Source organism: Nannospalax galili, unplaced genomic scaffold (assembly GCF_000622305.1).
Source record: "Nannospalax galili isolate Female #2095 unplaced genomic scaffold, S.galili_v1.0 scaffold652, whole genome shotgun sequence".
Taxonomy (NCBI): Eukaryota; Metazoa; Chordata; class Mammalia; order Rodentia; family Spalacidae; genus Nannospalax; species Nannospalax galili.
In genome coordinates, this window is record NW_008332152.1 from 364,778 (window position 1) to 375,553 (window position 10,776).

The 10,776-nt window shown below is 48.6% G+C and overlaps 1 protein-coding gene across 1 annotated transcript in view; it reads right to left on the reverse strand.

Annotated features, from left to right (window-relative positions):
• C2cd2 (C2 calcium dependent domain containing 2) overlaps positions 1 to 10,776 on the reverse strand; it is a 60,076-nt gene that overhangs the window by 19,205 nt on the left and 30,095 nt on the right. Inside the window, exons 6-8 of the mRNA XM_029560792.1 lie at positions 8,537 to 8,659; positions 5,585 to 5,708; positions 3,786 to 3,894 (exon numbers count right to left, since the gene is read on the reverse strand). Coding sequence (XP_029416652.1) covers positions 3,786 to 3,894; positions 5,585 to 5,708; positions 8,537 to 8,659 — 356 coding nt within the window. The remainder of the gene's footprint in view (positions 1 to 3,785; positions 3,895 to 5,584; positions 5,709 to 8,536; positions 8,660 to 10,776) is intronic.

A 10,776-nucleotide genomic window follows, 5' to 3' on the forward strand; every position in this document is an offset into this window, starting at 1 on the left:
ATAAGATGTTTTCAGCAAATCCATGCCCACTCCCTCCCCTCCAACATTCCCACCTCTAAAGAGGTAACCCTAAAATATTTTAAGGATTAGATACAAGCTCCCAAATACTTTTGACATTTTGACATTGTTTTGCCTTTGGAACAGAGTATGTTGCTAATGGGCCCAAGGACATTTTGACTTTTAGCTCAGAATCTGGCTACATTTCTTTGGGGTCTTTTACCCTAACTGCCTAGCCAGTTCCTACCTCCTATTCTTATCATGCCATCCTCTGAAGGGGTTACCCCAATTGCCAACAGGGAATAGGGAAGCAGACTGCTCTGGCTTCTTCCATGCTGAACAGAGATACAGGGTGAGGCAACTGGAGTACCTCTCATATGAACATTTGAAAATTGTTCTCTTCTGACTTTTTCCTAGTTCTTTGTCTAGAACTTGTAATGCTAATTACTCTTGCCTTTACTTCTCCTTCACATCTCCTATTCATGATTCAAGGACTTTCTTTTCCCCTTAGAGACAAGAGTTATGCAATTTGGGAGTCTTTTAGATTGACCTACTGAAGGGGTACTCCAAAAGATATAAAATATATATATATAAAATGTCTCCCTGTAGCCCCAGCTGTCCTGGAACTATGTAGACCAGGCTGGCCTTGAACTCACAGAGATCCACCTGCCTCTGCCCCCCAAGTGCTGGGATTAAAGGCGTGCACCACCACGCCTGGCTCCAAAAGAAATTTTTAAATATACCATTTTATGGTATCCAGAATATTTATTCTAATTTATACCTCCATTAGTCATGAATATCCCCTCTCCCTCCTCTTTCTCCCCCCCCTCTCTTTTTGAGACAAGGTCTCTCTATGTAGTATAGACTTGTTAGTAGCTTTGGCTGGCCTAGATCTTTCTGCCCTCTTGCCTCAGCCTCCCTGCTGGGATTATAGGTACATGCCACCTTGCCTGCCTCAGATCTCTTATTCTTTACCAAGCTGTAAAGTAAAAGAACAACTTCTAATCATGTGGTTATTAAATTTTTTTTTAATTTTTAAAAAATTCTTCAAAGCAAAAAAAAAAAAAAAAAAAAAAAAAAAAAAAAAAAGAAGAACAACTTCTCTCTTCTATTCAGGTGTTCATTCCTCTACTGCCCCTGAGCATCTTTCTGGAACTTTATGGTCATCTCTCCTTGCTTCCATATGCACGATTCAGACACAGGAAAGCACCACTGTCCCTTAAAGGCACTACTGTGAATGTGGGTGTGAATGTGTGCCCAGGTGCGTGCAGCAGCACTTTCAACGTTCACTAGATTCTTAATAAAGAATTGCTACTTGGGAAATCCCACCCAATTTTTTTTTTTTTTTTTTTTTTTTTTTTTTTTTTTTATTTCCTGTAGCCTCTGCTGGACTGGAACTCACTATGTAGATCAGACTGGCCTTGAACTCACAGAGATCTGCCTGCCTCTGCCTCTGCCTCTGCCTCCCAGTGCTGGGATTAAAGGCAGGCGCCACGCCCACTCCACCCACTCTTTTAAGAATGTTCTCAGTCAGCCTCTTCCCTAGTTTCTCTTCTCAGTTTTCTAATATTATTTTCTACCCTATATACATTGTTATTTCTAGTAGTTTTAGTTGATTTCCTCAAGTAGTCCAGATATGTGACATTATCATCTTTAAAAAATCATTAATTTTGCTTCTTCCTGTCCCAGGATCTAATTTTTTTTTAAATCACATTTATTCATTCATTTAGTGTGTGTGGGTATGTAGTACAGCGCACATGTTGAGGTCAGAGGACAACTTGTGGGAGTTGGTTCTCTCCATCATGTGGGTCCTGGGGATTGAACTCAGGTTGTCAGGTTGGGCAGCAAAAACCTTTACCCACTGAGCCATCTTGCTGGCCCCCTTTCCAGGACTTGCCTGTCACTTTTCCTTCTCTGATAGACTAAACATCTCTGGAGCAAAACAATGGATCCCATTCTTGACACCAGCAGGGCCGCGCCTGGTATTTATGGTTCACAGTGGGTCTTTCAAATCTGTTCAAAAATTTCTGTGAATATCTGTGTTCTAATTAAGCATTTAAAAACTGGGAATCAGTATTAAATGCCACTGACTGTCTTTCAAGTACACATGAAGAAAAGTTTATTTTCTTCTTTGATCTAATGATACAATGAAATTCATGAATAGATGAATTTCTTTTTTTTTTTGATCGATTTATTTTTATTTTACAAGTATTTTGACTGCATGTATGTATGTGCAATACACGCATGCAATGCCCAAGGAGGTCAGAAGAGGGTGTCAGATTCCCTGGAACTGAAGGACAGTTGTTAGCTGCCATGTGGGTGCTGGGAATTGAACCCAGGTCCTCTTCAAGAGCAGTCAATGTTCTTAATCACTGAACCATCTCTCCAGTCCCCTACATCATTATTTTTAAGTGGTCTGCACACCCCCTTTCTCTACTCTTCTCACTGGATGTTGGTATCCATTGGAGGTTTCCTTCTGCCCTGTTCTGTGTGGTTGGCTGGGGGAAGTGGGAGTCTCTTCACAGTTCTCCTTGTCACAGAAGGGAAAGAAGAAAAAGGTGATCCCTAGAGCTGCCTTTAAAAAGAAATCCAAGTTGCACATAGGGCTGGCTACCTTTAAGATGCTTAGGACAGAGCTGGAGAGATGGCTCAGTGGCTAAGAGCACCGGCTGCTCTTGCAGAAAACCTGGTTTTAGTTTTCAGCACCCACTTGGCAACAATGATCCTTCACTCCAGTTCCAGTGGATCCGATGCCCTAGTCTGGCCTCTGTGTGCATTGCACACACAGGTGCGTTTATATGCATGTAGGTAAAACACTCATAAACATAAAATAAAAATAAATAGATCAAAAAAAATTTTTTAATCTTTTATTTTTTATTTTTATTTTATATGTATGTATGTATTGCCTGCATATAGATAAGGGCACCCCTGTCATGCAGTGCCCGTGGAGGACAGAAGAGGCTGTCGGATCCCCTGGGACTGGAGTGAAGGATGGTTCACAGCTGCCATGTGGGTGCTGGGAATCGAACCCGGGTCCTCTGCAAGAGCAGTCAGTGCCCTTAACCGCTGAGCCATCTCTCAAGCCCCAAGAGCTCTAATTTTTTAAGAACATATTTTATTATTTTTTTGTGTCTGCGTGTATTGCCTGCATGTAGGTAAGTGCACCCGTGTTGTGCAATGCCCATGGAGGACAGAAGAGACTGTTGGATCCCCTGGAACTGGAGTTATGGACAGTTGTTAGCTGCCATGTTGGTGCTGGGATTCAAACCTGGGTCATCTGCAAGAACAGCCAGTGTTCTTTACCACTGAGTTATCTCTCTAGCCCCTCAAAAAATATTTTCAAAAAAAGATGTTTAGGCTGGGCATGGTGGCACACGCCTGTAATCCCAGCATTCGGGAGGCAGAGGCAGGCAGATCTCACCCTGGTCTACAAAGTGAGCAGGCCAGCTAGGGCTACACAGAGGCCCTGTCTCAAAAGAAAAAGAAAGCAAAAAGATGTTTAGGATCTCTCTCTCTCTCTCTCTCTCTCTCTCTCTCTCTCTCTCAGACAGGGTCTCATTGTATAGCCCTGGCTGGCCTAGAACTCACTCTATAGACCAGGTTGACCTCAAGCTCACAGAGATCTTCCTGCCTCTGTCTCTCGAGTGCTGGGATTAAAGGCATACTTGTTTTCATTTTTAAAATTTACTCTTTAGTACAAATAGAACTACACAATGATTCAGGATCTGTTGGTCCTGGGCAGACCTAGCTATCACCGCCAGGCCTGTGACAATGTGGGCTGTACTCACAAGGTGAATTCCTCCTCCCAGGTGAGGTCTGTAGTGTTTCTTGCCAGGGTGCTGGTGAACCTCTGCACAGGATCGTTCAGCTGGGCCACACACACAGGGGTCATGTCGCCTGTGGCAACAAAGCTACACAGCATTGGCTTTTATTTTCGAACTGCGTTAAAACATTGCTTGTCTACATAAGAAAGGCTAAATCAGTGACGAGGGGCTTGGCCTACCCACTCCCCAGAGAGCTTCCTCTTGTTTGCCATTTATAAACTCTGTATGCTGGGGCTGAAGTTTTACCGCCCTGGATGCTAACAGCCCCGAACTGGCAGTGCTGCTGCCTCTTCCTCAGGCCTGCAGCAGGCGGGACTCTTCCCAGAAGGGACTCTTCCCAGAAGGGACTCTTCCCAGAAGGGACTCTTCCCAGGCGGGACTCTTCCCAGGCGGGACTTCTTCCCAGGCAGGAAGTCTTACCCAGAAGCAACACATCTGTGTTGCTGATGCTAATGGCTTGCTCAGGCTTGCTTGCTGGTCTCAAGTCTAAACTTTGACAGCACCTCACTCACAGACAACCCACTTCCCACCTACAACAGGCCAGTGTTTTCATGCCTCATCCAGCCCAGTCAGGATCCTTTTGGAACGCTTGATACAAACACTGGTGCATTTCACAGCTGTCTCAGCTATGAGACAATATTTCCCTTACAATATCAGTCCCCAAATCCCTTTTGGTTAGCAAGTGCTAGAATGTCTGGCCCTTTACCTGCATCTCAGGGTGACTGTCAGAGTCACCGCTGAAGGAAAGACTCGGACATAGGCGTGGGGCATCTTAGCATGGGTGGAGAATGGGACCTGGTTTCCCAGCAGGTGCATCCCTGGGCTGGAACACCCCAATGGCTGACAGAGTCCAGGGAGCCCACTCAGCCACCCGGTGGCACAGGTACAAAGGGCAACATGAAGTGAGCACCAAGAACATCACCTCCAGCCAGCTTTGCAGAAACTCCACTTAAATGAGGCATCTCCAAAGAACAGAGTTCCCAGTGCTCTAGGCCACTCGGCCCCTGAGCTTCCCATCTCAAACAAAGAATCAATCCACAGTGGTAAACCTCCTCTCCGGGAACTGCAAGAAGAACCAGGTTCTGTGGCTGCCTCCCTCCCATCAGCAACAGCCACTGGCCCTGAGCGTCAGGTGGTGTCAGTGAACCTCTCGCCGCCCTCCGTCAGCTACCACTTCCTAAGAAGGCAGAAGCTGCACTGATTTCCCGGGGATCAAGGTACTCAACATGAATTTATTAACTCAATTAAAACAACAACAACCACACACCTGTCAGGCTAAAAACAACAGGCAAAGTGACCCCCTATTCCTCCCTCGGCCCTCGGTTAGAGCACACCATACGTACTTTGATGGCAAAGTGAAGGCTAAAAACAGGCAAAGTGGCCCCCTATTCCTCCCTCGGCCCTCGGTTAGAGCACACCATACGTACTTTGATTGGCATGGACAACATTCTACCCTTTCTTTCTGTCAGGACCATTCAGAACCTTTCCACAAGCTCTCTGGATATATGGGATTGGCTATCACCGGCTTCAGCTGCCCCCTGTGCTGCAGGGTGGCCACTCCTGGCCACTGCACCCCAAGCCTGTTCCCCAAGGAACAAGCTTTTCACTTGTATCTCTGCTGAGGAAGGCAGAGATCTCACTGAGGACCCCTCGAGGTTGCCAAAGGAAAACTCACAGCCCCCAGGACATGGCAGGGATGGTCCCTTCCACAGGAGTAGGCCCCCCCATCCCCACCCTGGGGCCCTGGCAGCACCAGCACCCACCTAAAGCACCAGGGTCGGTCACCAGTGAGGCTCGGATGTTCTTCACCTGCAGTTTTAGTTCATGCGCTCTTGGTGGTTTGGGAGGACAAGATTCCTGTGCAGCAGTGGAGGTGCGCTGTAGAACCTGAAGGACAGAAAAGCAAAGAGCTGTGCATGAGGAGATGGTGGGTGGACGGAGGACACTGACTTCTGCCACAGGGAGGCAACTTCAGGGTCACCCACAAAGGGTACTTGACCTCCAAGGCTGGCTCTGGATCTACACTCTTCTCATGGGAAGCTACTTCTGCCTCTCCAGGAGCTTGTCCTATCTCAGATACAGAATCTGCAAGTGGCACTGCCTCCACTCGGCCTGCTGCCCAGGGCCTGCCATGGCAGAAACCAGCTGCATATTCTGATTTCCGTGCTCTAACCTAGGACAGGCCCTTCAGATAGTGAGCTGGTCTGCACGCTGCAGTACACCAGCCAAGGGAGAATGGCCACCACTCGTGATCACTTCTCACCTCCGGGCAGAGCCCACCACCCACAAGGGGTTCCTGACACTGCAGTAGCAAGGGGGACCCCTGGTACTTCAGGAGGGGGACCCAACACTGTAGGAGCTGGGAAACCTGCACCACTGCAGGAGGGGACCGAGACACTGCTCTCATCCTCAAAAAGGGCATCAGGGTGCTTCTGACTGCAGGCATCCCCAATCTGGGGGGCAGACCTGCGCTAAGTCAGCCTCTGAAACTCACTGTCTGCCATGATGGTCCTCGTGGGGCGGGGGGGGGTCCTGAATTTAGCACAAGCACATAGAGCTCCAGAAAGTTCTCTGAGATTCACTGAGTTCTGCACTGTATAAGCTGTGTGTGGGGATCCTGGGTGCTGATCAGGCTTGGCACACTCATGGGGGGATGCTAGCACAGTGACACTCATGGGTGCCACCAGCAAACACTGTTCCAAACCAGGCACTTCCCAGCTGTGAGCAAAGGATGCAGGAGGCCAGGAAGGGGCCAGGAGGAGTCTTAAAACACACCCTTGAACACTAGAGACTATGACCCACATCTGGGACAGGATGGAGATGAGATATATTGCCTCTTGTGTATGTGTGGCTGATTTTTTTCTTTCTCTTGTGTGTGTGTGCTGTGTATGCATGTTCATGTGTGTAGGCTGACATGTATTTGTGCAGTTGTGCCTGTATACATATATGTGAGTGTGCATGTGAAACCGGAGGCTGATGTTGGAAGTCCTCCTCCACACTCCACCTTGTTCACTGAGGCAGGGTCTCTCAATCAAACCCAGAACTCACCAATATGGCTAGCCAGCTTGCTCCAGGGATCGCCTGATGTCCCTGAGCACTGGAATCACAGGTGGATCACCATGTCCACCTGCATTTATGTGGTTCTAGGATCCAAAGCCCAGTTCTTATGCTTGACAAGTGATTTAACTCCTGAGCCAAGAGGGTGAGTTTTGTGCATCCGTTTCCCTGGGCCAAAAATGCTCAGGTGTTTGATAAAACACTGTTCTGGGTGTTTCTGTGAGGGTGGTTTGGGATGAGATCAATGTTTAGGACAGATTGATTTTTTCTGAGTGAGGTCTCATAAGCCCACACTGGTCTTGAACTTCTGATCTTTCTGCCTCTACCTCCCAAGTGCTAGGACTGCATGCAGGCACCCCCGTGATCAGTGTTTGCTATGATAGGGATTGAACCTAGGACATCATGCATGTTAGGCAAGCACTCTTCCAACTCAGCTCCAGCTCCAGCTCCAGCTTCCAGTTGAAGGCCTGGGCAGAAAAGGCTGAGTCACTCCCAAATAAGAGAGAGTTCCAGAAGGCTTGGGCAGGTCCATGTGTCTTCCTGCTTTTATTTTTTTTAATTTATTATTTTCATTTTATGTGTATGAGTATATTGCCTGTATGTATATAAGTGCACCCGTGTCGTGCAATGCCTGTGGAGGTCAGAAGAGGGTGTCAGCTCCCTTGGAACCGGAGAGTTGTGGGTGCCATGTGGGTGCTAGGAACCCAACTTGGGTCCTCTGCAAGAGCAGTCAGTGCTTTTAACCACTGAGTCATCTCACCAGCCCTTTTTCCTACTTTTAAACTCAAACAGAAGCACTGGCTTCTGAGCCTCAAGCCCTGGGCCTATGGTCAGTCTTTGGACTGGGATCAAACAATTCGCGCTCCTGGTGCTCAAGGCTTTAGACCTGGACTGGACTCACGCCATGCATGCGTCAGCCGGAACATCATGTGACCAGTACTGTAGGACACACACTCAATCTACACTCCCCCTGATACAAGGACTCAGTTTCTCTGGACAGCTCTGACCAGTGGGTGCACCACTTGATAAAACCCTACAATTTTATTGTAAAACATGATTGAGTTTATGATATTTGGTCCTTTGGTTTTCTGAATCCATGGATTCTGAAAATATACTGCTATTTTGTGAACTTTCTCCCATTTTGATAGTGCCATTTATAGTCAGTCAGTCCCCTCGGATCTGCAAGAATCCACTGTAACAGGACCACTGGGAGGGATCGGCTGGGGCTGGTGCCTACCTCTGGATCCATGACTGATTCCTCCCCCAGTTTTGGAAGGCCGAGTCCTCTGCCTCATTCCTCAAAAGGGCCCCAGGGGTGTCCACAGTGCCTTTCTGTTTTCATCTACTGGCCGAGCTGCCCGGTACACACAGGGGGTAAAGACGACTTCTCATACTCCTGTGACCCTTCACACCCAGAGCTCATCACTAAACACTGTCGCTAACTGATACCGTCTGATGAATGATGCAAAGCAGGGAACTGTGGCCTCATCAGGAGGTCAACACTGGGTGGCCCGTAGCCTCTCCCACCTGCAGAGCTGGGATCCTGAGGCTCCACCCAGGACCACAGGTAACATCTGTCCAATCGCAACCCCATTGTGGGAAATGAAGGCACGGGACAAGCATGTTCAGAAGCTCCTGCACCCCACAGTTGGGCTTACCTGAGATTCCTGGACCCCTGTGGGCTTGGCGCTCAGAAACACCAATGGAAAAGCAGCACTAACCAGATGCTTGAAAAGATCCTTAAGGGCTTCGGACAGCACGTTTGCCTCAAGTACGTGCTCCTGGAGAGAGACAGACCATCAGATCACTGCACACCTCGTGTGGGCACCTGACAGGCATGTGTGGGGCTGCACCATCAGGCAACATCAAGCAACATGGCATTACGGCTACACTGGCTGTCACTAGGACCACAACCCTCCTGCTGGCCCATAATAGGCCAGGCACGGCAGCAGCCTGGAACAGAGCACGGCCTGACACAGCCAGGTTGAAGTCGGGAACCTCATTCCATAAGGAACCAAAATGGGCCGACAAGCAGGCTGACAAAGCCCCTGGGCTGCAAAGGAACAAAGTCCAGTCAAGAACTTGACAATCAAAGACACCCAGGGTTCAGGACCAGCCACGTCGTGCACAGACTCCGGCCCCGGAACCACAAGGCCATAGGTACCAGTTCCTTTCAGCTGCTGGGTCTCTGGATTGGTAGCTGCTTTAGTGGTCTTTGTCACTGCTGTGAATAAGACCCTTGACATCAGCAACTTAAGGAAGGAAGGATTCGTTTTGGCTCGCAGTTTGAGGGTACATTATGGCAGGGAAGGTGTGACAGCTGGTCACACTGAATCCATACTCAGGAGACAGAGAGAGAGAGTGAGAGAGAGAGAGAGATGAACGCTGGTGCTCAGCTTGTTATCCCTTTTTACTCATTCGGGGGTCCCAGCCCATGGGGTGGTGTTGCCTACGCAGCAGGGTCTTCTCATCTCAGTGAATCCAACCTAGAAACTCCCTTACAGGCATGTCCTGATGTTTGTTTCCATGGTGATTCTAAATCCCATCCAGCCGACAATCAAGGTTTAACTGTCACAGTTTTGTAGTTCGGAGGTACCCCATACTCAGTGTCCCAGTACACTATGGGGGCTTGGAAGGGTGTCAAAGGACCACAGGGAGTTTCATGGGACCTTGACAATCAAGGTTTAACTGTCACAGTTTTGTAGTTCAGAGGTACCCCATACTCAGTGTCCCAGTATACTATGGGGGCTTGGAAGGGTGTCAAAGGACCACAGGGAGTTTCATGGGACCCACTTTGTCCCGTTCTTGAGCTGGGTGGTTGTGCTCAGTCCTATGCTCACTAGTCTGTGCCTCAGAGCACCATATATGATTTTAGCACACAGGATTTGGTTTTTTAAAATCTGGATGCATGTGAAGGATGATTTGGTCGTGGATATACCAGAGTCTTGTTTTGATATTACAGCTTTGGTTTTCACTCTTGAGAACCAGGGTCAGGTGGCTATCTGCTAAACGGACAGGCCACTCACTGCTTGCTGGCTCGGCCTCACACTGTCCCGAGGTCTGAGGACAGCAGCTGTGAGGGAGTGAGTTCTGCCAAGATTCAGTACCCTGGGTTCCAACACCGCTGTGCGGGAGGCACCTTGGGAGCTGTGTAGTGTCACCGGCACCTTGGGTCCATCCCTCTGCTGTCAGCCACTCACTGAGAGCTCTTTCCCACCCGGCCTAGTAGGCAGGATGCTTGGAGGCACTGGCTCTCACCAGCCTGTGGGGTACTTCCAACTTGCATAACAGAAGCTGATTCAGAAGGCAGCAGGGAGCTGTGCTGTTAGGAAGATAATCAGCTGCCTGTCCTCTGCTCAGCCAGAGTTCCTTACAGCGAGCTCGGTCTGTATTTACTGAAAGTCAATCCCACTCTCTACAACTACAGATCTCCAAAATACTAAGAAATAAAATAGCTGATGCTTACATGGCTCTGACTCATATTAAGAGAGTCTAGAGACAAATCCAGGTGGTCAAAGCAGTTAAGGGTCTGTGTCTTGGGCTGGGAGACCACTCTCCCCCATGGGCCTTTGACAACAACTTCCACTTAAATGGCCGGCATGGTGGCGCACGCCTTTAATCCCAGCACTTGGGAGGCAGGGGCAGGTGGATCATTTTAAGTTTAAGGCCAGCCTGGCCTACATAGTGAGTTCAGGTGAGCTGGGACTACAGGGAGACCCTGTCTCAAAAAGACAAAACAAAAACAAAAACAAAACAAAAAAAACAACAAAGAAAGAAATAACAACAACAAAACTAGGCCACTGGCGCAGAGGACCTGGTTTGAGTCCCAGCACCCACATGGCGGCTCACAACTGTCTGTAACTCCAGTTCCAGGGGATCTGACACCCTTTTCTGACCT